Source organism: Propithecus coquereli, unplaced genomic scaffold, assembly GCF_000956105.1.
Source record: "Propithecus coquereli isolate 6110/MARCELLA unplaced genomic scaffold, Pcoq_1.0 Scaffold166, whole genome shotgun sequence".
Lineage (NCBI taxonomy): Eukaryota > Metazoa > Chordata > Mammalia > Primates > Indriidae > Propithecus > Propithecus coquereli.
The window spans coordinates 780,751-797,535 of record NW_012141191.1 but is presented as its reverse complement, the minus strand read 5'-3'; the positions used below and the strand labels follow the sequence as shown (position 1 = coordinate 797,535).

Below are 16,785 nucleotides of genomic sequence, written 5' to 3'. Positions count from 1 at the left end.
AGTTAACTGTTTTTGTATACAATAGGTCATGCCTACTTTTCCTCTTCAGAATTTTTATCATAAAATGTCATCTATCAAAGCAAAACATGGAAAAGGGAGAAAGGAAACTTGAACAATTATGGCCTTTCTCCTGAGTTTTAAGATTTTGATCTTTAAGGTGCCTATTCATTCTTCAAAAATAAACTGCCTACCACGTATGGCACTTGAAAATGTTTCGAACAACTCATCTCACGGTTCTCACTGGAACAATCAAGTTCAGGGATGGCAAAGAAAATCAAAATTACAATGTAGCCATGCAAAGTCTAACATTTTCTAATTTTCCCTTTAGGATTCTAACTGTGGCTTAAAAACCCAATGAACAAGTGAAATTTCCCTCTGTACATGGCTTTTATTATTTACATAATACAATATAGCATCAATGCTGAATAGCATGATTATGTGCAATACATAAATATGAACTATCTGTACACATCTGCAGATCTAACTCAGAACTAAAGTACATAAAATTGAAAGCAAAACTGAATGCTTTAGGAATCAAAGTAAAAACTAGGACTGAACACTGCAGTAAATCAGTAGTGCCTCGTGTACATACTTAACTATTTACAGATGAAAACAGGCATTACCACAACACTAATCTAACTATACTCATTTATATATAAAAAACACAAGTTTCATACATCACAAAAAACCTTCCATTATAACACAGAAGTGATATTACCAGACAAGCATCAGTGAAGTATACTGCCTTTTCTAGTTGTTATTGTACAATGCTGTAGATAATGCAGCCCATGCAATACACCCAAGAACACTAGAGTCCTACACCCAAGTACAATTAATATGATAAAGCAGCCCTCTGCAAGTGGTGCTGGATACCACTAAGAAGTCTACTGCAGCCATGTTGGTTATGATTTTCCATGCAGAAGGGTACAGTTACATTAAGAACTGAAGTCTTTAAAAAGCTTTAAACATTCTTTCTTGAACCAAAACATTCAACAAAAGATGCACATGAAAAATTAACTGTTCAGATACCTTTGCAACTTAAAATTCAGATGCATGTTATTCAATAGAGCTGCTGTATGTGAAAACCAAACGTAGTATTAATTTCTTCTTGTAAACAAATTCTAGTGCAGTTCTGTGCTACGCATTTTTAGCAATGAGAGTAATGCAGACATCTTCTGGTGCAGGCCAGCACAATAAGCTTCAAAGATTATCTCGAGACCCTGTTGTTGGCTTGATGGTTTTACTTATAACAAGTTGCAATGTTTACCTTTCACAGAATGTCTTATTTGACAGCATTTAGAAGACCAAATTAACCAGGCTTATATATGGCACCAAATATTTGTTTCACTGGAAGGTAGGTCTGATCCTCTTTATAGCTTTCTTCCTGCTTCCAAAGAACATGTGTAAATTAAGAGGGTGAAGTTTAACTATATATGGTAGAAGTAGACTGCCAGTCCTTTTCTGGTGTACCATTTTTTTAAAAAAATACAGGCACGTAACACTAGCCAAAGATTATACCTCGATTACATTCCCAAAAGGCAGGTATGCTGCAAACATGCAGAGATTTATCTTGTTTGGCACATGGGAACTAAATTTTGTCCCTATTATCTGTGTATTTTACTTCGCTGTGCAGATTTTCATCCAATTTTATTCAGGGGAGGGCATATACATTTTGTAGGGCTGTATCTATCCAATTCTGCCTGTAACAAACACCCAAACACCCTAAAATCTCAATTATAAGACAGACAAGTGTAAAGTAAAACTCTGGAGAACATCAAAGGAAAATGGCCATGCATCTGCTCTTTAATGTTTTCCTACGATATATTAAAATAAAAACAAAGTTTCAGTCTCTTCACAAGTAGTAATTTATATTCTCTGGATTTTTTCAGCCACAACAACTGGATTCTCTTTTCTGATTTTTGCTGCAGCTTCTGCTTTGTAATCATATGGACAGTTGTGCTTGTCAGAGTAACGGTGAAGTCCACAAAATAAATTTCCACATCGGCAATCAAACCCTGTACAAAACAAGAGGAAGCAGTTACTTGCGAAGTTGAGGCATGTAAAAAGAAAAAAATAGCCTTAGTCACTACAGAAAAGGAACCAGATTGCTTTGCAATGGTGAAAAGACAGCCAACTCTTAATAAGAGTCTATCACTTTAAATTGTGAAAGCTTTTAACCTCCTTTGACAGGGTTAAGAAATTCAAGTAACTATGCTTAGTTGTCCTTTCCAAGGGCAACAGGGACTCTGTGAAGGAGAAAGTGCTTGGCAAGCCAAACTGCATGGAGAAAACAAATCGGCTATCTTCCAGCTAATTCTTCCAGGTGCTCTTCTTTCAGCAATTCTGGATAGGCTAGAATTTACACAGGCTTAAGTCAGGCTGAGCTAGATTCAAAACCTAGTCCTACTACATTAACTGGGTAATGTTTCTTCAAGTAATAACTAAGGAAAGAACCATAAAGTTCTGAGATTTGAAGGAACTAAGTAAAAAGTACCTGGAACATTTTATGCCTAGCTCAAAGTAGGTGTTTACTATTATATTAGCTCAGCCATACCTTTTCCCAAAGTGTACAAAGAAAATCAAAGAGGATAACATTTTTAATCTAATAAAAGATAATTAATCCAGAGGGCCTTAACAAAAGGTTTCTCACATTAGAGAGATAGATGGAAATGGAAATTAAACCCAACTTCTTGCTACCCTAACACTACCTCCCCACCTTTCTTATTAGCCCATTTGTTTTCCAAATGTGTATTTTTTTGTGTGTAAGACCAACCAGTCCCATTGTTTTGTGTGTTCCATCATACCTGTAAGACCAACTTTCTTTCTACACATGAAACACCTATTCTTCTTTGGTTTGGGCAACTCAGGAGCTTTTTCTTCATTCTGAGAAGTACTGGGCTGAGAAACTGATGGACTGGGCTGAGTGACAACTGAAAAACAAGGATAAAAATGAGATTTGTTAAGAGTTCACTGGCTGACAATTATCTAAATCAAAAGATGATGCTTCTTAGTGAGAATGTTCAAGAAGCCTTTCTTAAAATTATGAACTTTAAATAAATAGAATCTTCCCTTTTTAATATCAGAACTTCTTTCAAATCCGAGAATTTTCTGCCAGTCATCATACCACTACTTGGTCCATTAAATTTTATAAAATGATCACTTTAAGAAATTCCTTTAAACTCACTCTTAACATCAAGTACTGAAGAACAAAATCCTAATACTATGTTTCAAACAGTTGGGAGATGTTGATCATATGCTCAGTTTTTCTACATTTCAATTTTCTAAATGCAAACTCCTCAATTAGGGCAGTTCAAATTCTACTTCTCAGTAAATAAAGTGGTCAACTTCTGAGGCACTTGGCTATAAAAGTCATTTTGATTTTATGCTTATAGAGAAGAGATCTTGTAGATGGAACTAGCAAATTTTGACAAATAAAAGCAAAACCATTATTCCCCAAAATCAACTTCAGATTTAAAAACTTCAAGATAATCATTTTGTCATTTTCACAAGAGTATTCCATTTTCATATGTAGAAAAATCATAAAGATTTTTTTAAACTTTCTTTTTAAAGATTAGCAACCACTCTTTAGGATGTACTTGTAAAGTTTTGATTTCAGACCATTAAGGATTCCACAGGCAGAATAAATTCTTGGAAGTACTTTTACTCTGAGTCAGTTATATATGAAATGGGCACCAAATTTGGACAGAGATAAGATCTACAAAAAGTCCCACCTTTCTTCTACCTAAAAGGGGTTTAACTTTTAGTTTATACATCAGTAGAATGTTACAATGAACAAAAAAGATTACTATATTAAAGCCTACCTTACTATTAATAGTTCCTTAAAACGAAATATCAAAATTTACTTCTACTTATATAAAATTCAGCACCTAGAACACTCTAATAAGATTTTTAATATTAATCCAAACCCTAAGAATAGCAAATTTATGCATGCATTGCTGAAATTACTGCCTGAACGCCAGCACCAATGCTACTGGCATATATCCAAGCTCCTAGAGTAAGCTGATTGGTTTAGTGACAAATTACTCTAAAACTCTGCTGAAATTTATAATTCATCTGCATTAGCTTATCTACTGGGATCAATAGCCTAATATTAGACTAACAGAACACTATTCCACCTACTACTTATTCCTAATAAGCTATTATGACAACTTAATTTTTCCTGATGGCACGAGGGTAACGAATAATCAATCTATGGGAATAGCTGGGGGTGGGGGCAGAACCAACCCTTTCATTGGCCACACCTGAAAAATGAATAGTGGGTTCCTGAGACATACAAAGAAAGGGGAAATAACAGAAAAGTGATACAGAAAAAGCAAATAGCAGTGACCCACAGAATGCCTATTAAGTAATAATAAATGCAGACTAACGTCTGGGCGTGGTGGTTCACACCTGTAATCCTAGCACTCTGGGAGGCCCAGGTGGGCAGATTGAGCTCAGGAGTTCGAGACCAGACTGAGCAAGAGTCTCTACTAAAAATAGAAAGAAATTATCTGGACAACTAAAAATATATAGAAAAAATTAGCCGGGCGTGGTGGTGCATGCCTGTAGTCCCAGCTACTCGGGAGGCTGAGACAGAAGGATCGCTTGAGCCCAGGAGTGTGAGGTTGCTGTGAGCTAGGCTGACGCCACGGCACTCACTCTAGCCAGGGCAACAGAGTGAGACTCTGTCTCAAAAAAAATAAATAAATAAATAAATGCAGACTAACTATAGCTCTAATGTTAGCCAAGACTATTTTTTCCAATGTCAGTAATTTAGTTTTTTTTTTTTTTTTAAAACACATAAACAAAGGCATCACAAACATACTAATCTGATCAGGTTTTTTTTGAAGGATGAAATATTTCAAAATACCAGATACAAACAGATTCACCTGGCAAACTGAAGAATGTGACTTTAACTTTATAAGATCCATACAGTACACATAAAGTTGGCTATGGTATTAGCAAAAGCAAGCCTCCAAACCAGTCTGCATGATCACCAATACTATTTTTTCAGAATAAAGCTATGTATTGCATTAAATCACTCTACCAAAAAAGAACAAATTGGGAGAATAAACTGTGCATTGTATAAAATGCATAGATCCTTTTTCTAGGACCTAGCATGGGTACTTCGAACAAGCCAGCCTTCCTGCAACATTATGGCACTTCTGGTGGTGCTATATAAGCACAGCCCCAAAGTCACTATCTCATGAAAACCAAAATGACTTCCCATTTGAGTTTTAAACTCCCACAAAATGATAGGGATCCCACACTTCAACTTTTAGTGTTCAATATATTGTTTAACTTGAAAGTTTCCTACAACACTGACGGTATCAAAACTGAATAGTTACTGCTTTTGATTATAAATTTTTCTTTATGGCCTTGAAATTGAAGTTCATAACACTCCTCACTGCAGGCATCAGTAGAGGGAAAAAAAAAAACTTTTTAACACATCCAGCCTCTAGATTACAAAGTTTGATGATTTTAAGGTTACGGAAGTAGCTGGGATAGCCAGAGAAGAGAGTAAAGAATGTGACTATTTTACATTTTAAGATATTTCAAAGACAGCTCTTTGCTTGGCCTGTACTTTACAGCTCTCCCTCCTCTTTGGTCCTTCAACGGGAAGGAAAGAATCCTCCCACCAACCCTTTCTCATGCTATTCAGAACTGAACTAGTATTAAACAAAAAGCATACCTGGCTCTGACACCTCTGTTTTCGGGGTAGTTATTTTGTCCTCTCTTGAAATGCTCATTTCTGTCATTTGCTGAGTTACAGGCAAGGCAGCCACAGGCACATTTCTATTTGAGTTCAAGCAAACAGTTATTTTTAAAGATGTTAAGGGTACTTCTTTTTGAGATGAGTAAGTTTTCAATTCAACTTTAAATTATATATTTTTTCCAACACGATCAAATGGAGCTAGATAACCTAAAATCTTAAAAAGGATGTTATTGGATACCCAGAACAAATGATTGAGAAAAGAAAGCAATTTGATAAATGGTTCATCAACTCAAGGCTGCATCATTTATATAGGTGACAATATTCTATTATAACCAACTAGGAATTTTTAGCTGTGCCTGTAACTTGGTTAAGGGCAAAAGGGGCAGCTTTGCCAAAATACCTTTATCTGGTACTGTAATACAGTCTGTAGTCTCTCAACAATCCCTAAATCTCAATTACAAATAAAAATAGCACAGCATTTCCAACACAGTACCCTTGAGGGGGTTAAGGAATACACTGTAATATACATCTTTACTCAAAGACCTAAGAATCGTATATTAAAGGACACTGGAATTCCTGATTGTGTAACTCATGCAAAGCTAAGAGCATCTGATATATTAACATCTTATTACTGTATGGTTTGTAGAGACATCTTAGTTTCCTCTTTGCAGTATCATAAAAATTCTGAAATGTTCAATCTTACCTTGATTTTTCAGATGTGCTGCCAGCAGCACCTTCACAGTTGTTTAAGCTAGTGTCTGCTCTCTGTACAGATGCAGAATCTGAGGTAGGACTGTTGGAACCACTAGCTGTCCCTATTTAAAAACAAGATTTGTAAGGAACCAATCAACACTATAAAAATTCACTTAGTATCAAGACTTAGTAAGTAACAAATACTTGCATTTAATTAGGTTAGTGATTTAAGCACTTTCACTGTGCTGCAATCCCACACTTGAGTATCCAAACCAAAAAAAAAAAAAAAAAACTGAAAAAGCTGTGAGATGCTTGTACATATAGTCATTCATTTTTGAAGCAGTCATGTCAAATACTTGGGCTGTTACTTTAATTTCAAGCTCTTGTCAAGTCTTCTCTTTTTGGGCTTTCAGCATTCTCAGTCTTTGACCCCAATTCTTGATTCTATATTTTCTGTCCACCAGTTCTTCAAATGTATTTTTCCTTGGAAACAACTTACCCATTGGGCTCATTCTGCCACTATTCTGCTGCCTCTGAAGATGTTCTTTGTAGCAAACAGAACACATTCCATTTGTCCTAGGATTCCCATAAAAGCCACATCCTGTACTACACAGCATGGGCCCTGGGGTCTGGTTAGTCTCCTGAGCCATATTTTTCTGCTATAAACAAAACAAAACAAAACTTTAGAAATTAGCGTGTCATCAATGTACCTTTATTATTTTTAAACAAGTCTGTTTTTAACAAAGGTCCAAATTGTGTTAATCATTAAGAAGAATGGGCAGAGATAATTAAGACTATTTTGCTGCCTTTATAAAATAAACGGCTTTAGGACTAAAAAAAAATTTCCATCATTAAATATTAAAATGTATTATTTTTAATTTCTGAGGTCAGTCTGCCAGATATTAGGGTTATGTTTTAATCAATTTGGAAAATTGGTATCTTTGAGTTACTTTCTGCTCTCCTGCACTATAGGCAGACCATTTCAAATGATGTTTTTACTTCACTGGCTAAAAACATATTAAATGAAACTTGCAAATGAAAAAACTCCACAATAACTGACTCTTGATAAATATCAACTGGCTGAATATTGGATCTAACCTTAAAAGTTTCTTAAAATTAACACCTAACCATACTTGGGCCCCATCAATAATTTGACAAGTCTGCTATAAGGCATGTTATCTGTACTCTATAAATGACTGTTATCTGTACTTTATAAAAGACTGAAAGGAGAGCTGGTAGCTCTTCCTGCTACACTGGAGCCAAGAAGTGAAATTCTTTAAGAATTCAGGGGTCAGCTGCTTTTGAAACTCCTTCTATGATGTTCTACATTTGAGGTGTGAAAAATCTATTCCAGAGTACTTTAAAGCCAATGCCTAGAAACCTGTAATCACAAATTATGAACCACAGATTTATCAGCCAAAGGCTCTTAATTTTGACAAGTACTTGTCTTCCTCAAATCAGAAAATGAAACCTTTCTAAGCTCAAATATAGTAAAGGCAATATAAACACGTAACCTTTAGTAATGGTTAATATTTAATACTAGGTTACCAGAAAAAACTTTACACAGTAAACATACCATTGCTTTTCCAGAGATCTTGTTAAAATTAGCAAAATATAGTAATGCTGAGCTAAATTTAATACATTTTCCTCTAGATAACAGAAAACAGTTAAGAAAAAGTCATTTTTAAAAGAAAATTGGAGGGTTTTCCTGTCATCTTAAAGTATGTATAAATGTACAAAAAGCATATATGAGAATATTTTATAAAGGAAACTATGTGCTATAGCTGCCAAATTTCCAACTACCACATACTAGAATATACTCTATCGAGTTATTAAAAACAGTATTTTAACAAGTATTAACTCTTTACCAAGAGAGAAGGGGACCAACTAATTTTGACCTGGCCAAACATTCATAATTATTCCCCAAAACATTTAAATGACAGTAACCTTCCCTTTTGTTAGCAAAAGTGCAGCATACAAATATGCCAATCAAGCTTGTATAAAGAGTAACCAAGATCTACAACTTATTTCAAACAATAGTATTAATTTGGTCGACACTGTCTCTTTAAATAGTAAATGGAATTTAGCTGACTCACTTTGGAGTCAGGGTATTGTAAACATTTCAACATCACTTATGAAGTTTATTAATAAACAGTTTCAGCTGGGTTTTTGTATGTTGAGTATAATGAGCAAAATATGATTCAAATCATAAATGAGGTGTTTATTTGCATGCCCACCACGCACAAAGTATGTGAATCTTTGCCCTATACAAAAAGTTGGGCCATTCCTTAAAGCTAGTTGAAGAATTATGCTAGCTTACACTTTCTATACTAACATACATTCATCTGACATTGTCTTTAAATGCAAACTGGTCTATGTTTAAGATCAACCACACTAAATCATTTCAGTTAATCTGATTCTTAAAATCCATTTTAGATAAATAAAATGGTGGAGATCCCATCTAATGATTTCACCCACTTTGACATACAAAGCAGTCCACCTTTCCGTCTTCAATTTATAAATATCCTTCAACTCACACACAAGACACCAGGACATTACAGTCTCCTACATGGCTTCCCATCTTAAATTCTTTTCCCCTAGAAAGCCAGCTTTTAAATGCCATCACATGTGCACAGCTTGCTTTAATATTTCTCAGAAGCTTAGATCACATGGGAGGGCGCTTCAGCCTGTCACAAGGCTGCAATGTGACAGGCTGAGCTGGATGGAGGCTCTCACATAAAGCCTAGTCAACAGGGGCCTCTGAAATCAGCTTCTATTTATAACTCAGAGCCTGCCAACTCCTACACAACCCCAAGAACTAAGCATGCAGCGTTCATATATCTACCATAATAAGAAAACAAAACAAAAAAGGCTGCTAGTTTTTTTTTTCCTAACGTAGAGAAGACTAGAGAACAAGCTTAAATTCAATCTAAGATGCAAGCATGATTAATCACTCATGAAGCTAAAATGGTGTTGTTTAGAAAAAAACTAAACAGCAGTGAAAGCATCAAAACAAAGAATCCTTACATCTTACATTTAGTGGTAATTATTGGAGGAGTGATGGGGGAGGAGGAATCTGTGTTCACCATTAGGTACTGCCTTTTCCTCCTACTTGTCTGCATTTTAGAAAAATACAATACCATTTCTATTTCGTACCTTTAAAGTAGTTAGAAACTTAGTGCATGCCTGCTTGTCAGCACTATTCAAGGAATAGCTAGAAAGAATATTTTTACAAAGTTTATGGCTTACTCTAACTCACAGCTAAAAAAAAAACAACACAAAAACCTGGTTTAACAATAATTCTCCAACACCAAGCCAGAACAAAGGGGTTTTACACCTATGGAATGTATTTCTTTCAGGTGGCACACCATGTTAAAAGAGACAGCAAGAACGCCTACTCACCTGGGAGTTGAGACCTGAGTTCTAGTCTCTAACCTGCCACTAAGTCAGTGACCTTGGGCAAGTCCTCACTCTCCAGATCTCAGTACCCTCTTTGCCAAATGGAGTAGATTGATTTTTAAAGACTCCTTTTCAGGGTTAACATCGGGTCCGAGACAGAAAACAGGGGAGAACGAACCACAAATTCTCAAATTTTGGGGGGATATTTTAAGAAAAAACCTAGAACGATAAATCGCACTATTTTCACCAACTGAGTTCTGAAATCCTACTTTTTAAAAAAAACCTTAAAAATAAGGAGTAAAATGAAATGCATTTAAATTTTAGAAGTTTGCAAATTACCTGAATCCCGGGCTTAAGAACAGCGCTCTGTGACCTATATACCATTTTATTTTAATATCTCCTTAAATATCTTTAGGAGACATTCAATCAATAAAGACAAGTCGACCCTTTCTCCAAAACATAGCTAAACGAAGTGCGTGCAAGCAAGCAAAAAAATTTCACGTTCACCAGCCTAAATACACGAAACAAAGGGGAAGGTGCTCCATTTCCTCCATGCAAGAGATCTTGGGGGGCAAACGCAGCGATATCGGGAAAACAAATGACGGAAAACCCCCAACCCCACGTTCCAGCGCATTTTGGAACAAGTTTGGGTCCCACTGGTGCCCCATCCCCCTCCGTGCAAAGGCCTCACTCAGGAAAGCCAGCAGGGCCTCCTCCAAAAACCACTGAGTCATGCAGAACAGCAGCTCCGCAGGCCCGGCCGGCCCCACACCCGCCAGCTCCGCGCCGACCCCCGACCCTAAATGGCTCTTCTGAGGAGGAGGAAACGTAAGGGGTTCAGTGGACAGGAGGCGCGGCCGCCGTCTCGGTCCCTTTGTTTCTCCGGGTCAGGCTGTCCGCCGCGGCACCGCCGCCGAGGGCAGCCAGGACGGACGCGAGGCCCGGAGCCCGGCACCGCGCAGGCTGCACGCCGGCCATTGTTCCCCGACCGTGCTGGTGCGAGTGAGCCGGAGGTGCAGGGCGCCAGGTCTCGGGCCACGACGACAGGATGACGCCTCCGTCTTTGTGCTTCCTGAGCTGGCGGGCGTGCTCCCCTCCCCCGGACGCCGCCATCTGCGGCCTGCTCGAGCTTCGCCGGACGCCCGTGGCGTCCCGGTCCCCTTTCTCCCGCCCCCAGCCTCGCACCACTCACTCTGCGGGGACCCAAATGCAGGAGCCGGGCTCGCGCGAGACGCCGGCGCGGTGGGGCCGGGCCGAGGCCTCCGGGAAGGGCGAGCCGGGCGCCCTGGAGCCGCCGCCGCTGCTGGCCGGGAGCGGGTCGGAGCCGCAAGCCGAGGAGGCGCCGCCGCCGCGGGGTCTTCCTTTGTTCCTGAAGCAGCGCCTAGCGTGGCTGGGACACGCCGGAGCTCGGGAAGTGGGAGGAGGGAGGCGGGGGGGCAGAGGAGGAGGCGGAGGGAGGACCGGAGGCCGCAGCGGCTAACGCTGCTAGAGGCGCTCGCCCGCCGTCGCCTCACGCCTCCACAGGCGGCAGGATAGGCCGACTAGGGGGGTGAGCGGAGGGCGTGCAGAGAGGCCAGGGCGCCGTGAAGGCCCACTGATGGCGCTGTCCGTCGTTTCTGCCACTGCCAGAAAGGCTGCGCCGCTCCCGGCAGCGGACGAGCCGGTGCCCGAGATGCTGACGGCTGCGCGACCCGGACGACTGACGCGCTCTCTCCGCCCGGCTCTCGGGCGGTGAGGGAAAAGGGGGGGAGGGGCGGGGCCTGTGCGTCAGCGAAAACCCCGACGGCGGCGGCTGGGAGCGCGGTGACGACACGGGCCCGAGGCCCCGCCCCGGCACCCAGTCACTGGGCCCGGGAGGCGGGGCCGAACCTGGGGGTGCTGCTGTAGCGCGGCGCCGAGTCACTGGTCGGGCGGCCGGCCTCTGGGTGGGGCTGGAAAGAGCTAGTCCTGAGCAGGCTACGTTTCTATTTTTAACCCAATTGTTCGCTCTCAGCCTCCCTCCTTCGGATTTTCTCACTCTAGCCTCTTTATGCCATCTGAGTTCTCACGCTTTGTCTCCAGCCCTGGGCAGATATTTCCCTCCCCTCCTCAAGTAGTTTTTTTTCTTTTAAAGAAGGACTCTCCTCCAGAAAGGAAAAAGAACTGGTTTATGGCTTCTGGGTCTTTTCTCCTGTTTACGAAACCTCTCCAGTCCCCGCCCGCCCTCTTCAGTTCCAAAGTCCAGCCTGGGCACTGCCCTGAGGCCACCGGGAAGAGCGGGGCCGGCGGCGCTCGCTCGCCAAGGTCACGAGTGGTTGTGCAGCGTCAGGGAACGCTCGGCCGACCGGCTGCCAGTCCTCGGCCCGGCGTCGCTGTTCTGAACAAACTGTTTTGGCCAGCCTGTAAAATCCCTGGAAATTGACTATTCCAGCAAAGCATCGTGAACTGGGAAAGCACCAAATGTTCTACTCAAGAAATGCAGTGAAGAGACAAACAAGCCAGACCTGAGGCTGAGATCAGAAAGGAGAGGAAGCAGGAGGAGGAGACTTGCCGCAGAAAGTTCAAGAGAGGGAGGGATTAGGCAGGCAATTCTGAGAGGAGGCACAGGGCCCGGCTAGTATGAAAGGGAGAGTTAACCTCAAAACACTGAGAACCTTTCCAAAGCAAAAACAACCCCATTTCCAACTGACCTCTCCAAGTGACTTTCAGTTCGACTCAAAATAACAAAATTACTAAGTCAAAGGGCTTCTAGTAAACAGTGTTTTCTAGTAAACAGTGGTTTACCGATTACATAGAAATGATGTTGAGGGCTTTAGCCATAATTAGAATGGAGTGGGAGATCTCTTTAGTGTTTTTCAAAGTTGTTGATCAGAAAAAAATCACCTAGGGCGATTATTTAAAGATTCCTAGGCTTCTCCCCAGGACAGGCTTTTGGTTGGTCTAGGGTGGAGCTCAGGAGCCTGTATGTTAAGTTGTGCTTCAGGCGATTCTTACTTATAATCTAGTGCAATTGGAGGAATGCTGCCCTGGTGCCTGGTGCCAACATTTCCAAATCAAACTGCTCTTTGCCACAGTAAGTAGGGTACCTGGAACATCATAACCTTTTTTTGTGTGTATGTGACAACTTCAGGATTATTTCTGTGATCAATGATCAATTAATATATTAGAGATTTAGGAGATTTAAGTAGTTTGGATCACTGATTCCAGGACCATTGGAATTTATTTCCTTAAATTAGTAGCTAAATTACAGGCCATTCTCAGTGCCAAGTATTTTCCATTTAGAGTCTCATTTAATCCTCACAGCAAGTCACTGAGATAGGTACTGTTACCATGTCCCTTTCTACAGATAAAGAAATAATGACTCAACAGGCTTGCTTGGAGTACTGAAAGGCAAGGAGGCAATGAAGTGATTATTATTGAGGACAAAATATAAGAGTTTTTTTCCTCCCAGATTTTTAGTTGTAACAAGTGAAAATAATTCCTGAAGAAGCTTAATTGCCAAAAAACCTCCCAAAACCAAGGATAATAAGGCCACCTTGTTATTTAATAATGTGTTCCATAATGTATATCACCTTCTGATAACTCATCTCTCCTAACCATTTATCATTTTCTCTGTGAAATCGTTTCAACCAAGAATGTTGCAGGTATTGAGCCTACACAAAGCAAGATGCCCTTTTAGCAACTGTTTTCTAGTGGGTTTCAAAAGTATGGGCACCAGACCAGCAGCAGCATCATCACCTGGGAACTTGTTAGAAATATAATACTAACTCTGCCAGGCATGCTGGCTCACACCTGTAATCCCAGTACCTTGGGAGGCCAAGGTGGGAGGATCACTTGAGGCCAGGAGTACCAGGCCAGCCTGGGCAACATAGCAAGACTTCGAGACCCTCCCCCATCTCTACCTAAAAATAAAAAAAAAAAAAAAAATTAACTGGGCGTGGTGGCATATACCTGTGATCCCAGCTACTTGGGAGGCTTTGGTGAAAGGATCACTTGAGCCCAAAAGTTCAAGGCTACAGTGATCTATAATCATGTAGCAGCAGAATGAAGCACCAGCTCTTAAAAAAAAAAGGCTGGGACTGGGGGCTCACGCCTGTGATCCTAGCACTCTGGGAGGCCAAGGTGGGAGGAGCACTTGAGCTCAGGAGTTTGAGACCAGCCTGAGCAAGAGCAAGACCCTGGTCTCTACCAAAAATAGAAAAAAAATTAGCCAGGTGAGGTGGTGCATGCCTATAGTCCCAGCTACTCAAGAGGCTAAGGCAGGAGGATTGCTTGAGCCCAGGAATTTGAGGTTGCAGTGAGCTATGATGATACCACTGCACTCTAGCTGTGGTGACAGAGCAAGACTCCATCTCAAAAAAACCTCAAAAAAACTATTAAAAGAAAAAACAAATTCTCAAGCCCCCACACTAAACCTATGGAATCACAAACTGGGTGTTAGCACAGCCATCTGTGCTTTAACAAGTCCTCCAGGTGATTCTCATGCACACTCCAGTTTGAAAACTATCAGTATTGATTTACCCCTGCCATGCCATCAGATGACTCTTTTCTTTCAGATGGTTCTACCATGTGAAGGAGAAGGGTTTTAAAAGAAAGAAATGTCTTCATATGACTGATGTAACAGATTAAGGTATATGCTTCTAACAAATTTTTTGTTTTCTGATGTTCTAAATTTTCAGTTGGACCGTAAAGACAAACTGAATTATAAAAAACAAAATATAGAACGTTCCTAATATAATGTGCAAAAGGGCTTTACTCTATACTCACCAGAGAAGATCAACTTTGGCCTGAAACCAACCAACCTCTGTAAAGAAGAAAGTAAAGAAAATAGGGAAAGGTGGGTGTGTTTGAAATGTGTTATTACCAGTTATGGAATTGTTCACAGATACCTTTTGCAGAATTTCATTACATGGGACATACCAAGTGACTGGCACTGATCCATTTTCTTTTTTTGGGGGGGGGGCAGAGACAGAGTCTCTCTCTTTCACACCAGCTAGAGTGCAGTGGCTTTATCATAGCTCACTGCAACCTCAAACTCCTGGGCTCAAGCAATTCTCCTGCCTCAGCCTCCCAGAGTGTTAGGATTACAGGCGTGAGCCACCTCACCCACCAATTTTCTAAGTACTCATTGAAAACAATGTAAAATCTTAGTATTTTCTATTTATTTTTTCCCATAAAAGATGTTTGGCACACTTACTACATCTAGCCACCTTCTGAACTGAGTGCTGGAATACACATTGGTGGGAAAAATAGACATTACTCTCATGGATCTTATTGTCATGTGGGAGAGAAGGACATTAATATTATCATACAATATATAATTATGAACTGGTAAATATTTTGAAAGAAAAGTACAGAATGCTATGGTAGCCTATAACCAATCATAATGGATCCTAAAAACCCACCCAGATCTGAGTTCCATCCATCCCCATTGCCAATGAAGCCAGGCGTATTTCCTAAAAGTAGATAGATAACCCGGTATTCTGCTTAAGAACTCAGATAAAGTCTTTGCAGGTTCACTTACATTTTTCTTTGTAAACTAGGAAAGGGCCTAGAAAGGGGATTAATGATTGGAGAAGAGTGAATGTAATTAAATTGCTTAGAAAGTGGAAACTGACATCCCTTAGTAATAGCAATATAAGTTATTAGTCCACTGTAAAATATAAAAGACCTGGAGTTATTTTATCTTGACATGTAACTTCCCATTATGGAGACAAGAATTGCTTCTTTGGCATTATTGTAATACTCTGTCATGGATAACATTTTCTCTCTGTGCCTGAGTAGAACTTTGCGAAGCACAAAGCCTTTGCTGGGGTTTTAAAAACTTTTGGGTGTCATTTGACATTCACATAGCGCACTTCCTCCTTCTCCTTCCCCAGCTCCCTCCCAAATTTCAAAGATCAAGGAAAAGAGACTCAATTTTTTTTATTATTTTCAAAATGTTCAGCTAAAAGGATTACAGTACTGTATTTAGAGCAAATCAACTAATTAAAAAATTAGAAGTATAACATATAGTTATTTAATTAAAATGTTTTCCTCTTTAATGATTAATAACTAAATAATAAAGTATCAGTGAATGCAGTGATGGATTGTGTTTGAACCCAGCTCAACAAGTGGTTGGCTGCATTTTTTCCCAAGAAATTGATAAAGCAAGTAGCAATTTCATTACTGTGTAGACCTTTTGGTAATTTAAAAGCCATACTTATTTTCACTGAAAACAACTTGGTCAAAGAAACTTCAAATAAATGGTGTGGATAGCTTACCAGATTAGAGAAGACTTTCTGACACAATCCAAATATTGTTAACATAGCCATAAACAATTTTTGAGACTATTTAAAAGAACAAAAGCCTTATTATTTATGTAAATCAAGAACTTAAGTTGAAGGAAATTGATGCCTTAATATGTATATATATTTTACTGTGAATTTTACCTTTTAAGAAACAAAGTACTTTGGTCTCAAGCACACTAAGAAATTTTTTGACTGAGAAAACTAGGTGTGAGGTGTTAACTATCTATTCTGAATCTTACTAGTTAGCTCTGGGATTGTCTCAGAAACAATACTTGGGAGAATATCATAACCTGGGATCATGGGTGATGGATTGGGCCAGGAAGGTAGTCAGGAATGGTATCGGTGATTCAGCTAGAGCCCAGCAACTGGGATAGTATGAAGTTTAGGTAGTGGGCAATTGGCCCTAAGGCCCTGGCTATCAGGCAACAGAAAAAGATTACAGAAAGCAGGAGGGTACCTCAAGGGAGGTGAGGATTCAGGCAGAAGACTGGCATGAGAGCATGGGCAGAGAGGTCCTCTGTCTTGGAGGAATGCAAGTTCTAGGCAGAAAGCCAAAACAAGTGTCTTAAGTTTGTGTAATATTTTTCCACTTACAATGTATATGCAAATGCGTTAATTTGATAAATTCTCACAACAGCCCATTGAGATAAGTATTATCACCTCTTCTTTTGTGGAGGAGTTGACTGACTGAGGCTCATGGCAAAGTTA

The 16,785-nt window shown here is 40.0% G+C and overlaps 1 protein-coding gene across 1 annotated transcript; it reads right to left on the bottom strand.

Annotated features, from left to right (window-relative positions):
• Positions 1–368: 368 nt before the first annotated feature.
• On the bottom strand, positions 369–11,551 carry ZFAND5 (zinc finger, AN1-type domain 5). Its single transcript, XM_012641611.1, has 6 exons — positions 11,001–11,551; positions 6,909–7,068; positions 6,420–6,531; positions 5,693–5,796; positions 2,805–2,930; positions 369–2,015 (listed from the first exon to the last, which is right to left on the bottom strand). The coding sequence occupies exons 2-6, from the start codon at positions 7,057–7,059 to the stop codon at positions 1,867–1,869; spliced, it is 642 nt and encodes a 213-aa protein (XP_012497065.1). The 5' UTR covers positions 7,060–7,068; positions 11,001–11,551; the 3' UTR covers positions 369–1,866.
• Positions 11,552–16,785: the final 5,234 nt, after the last annotated feature.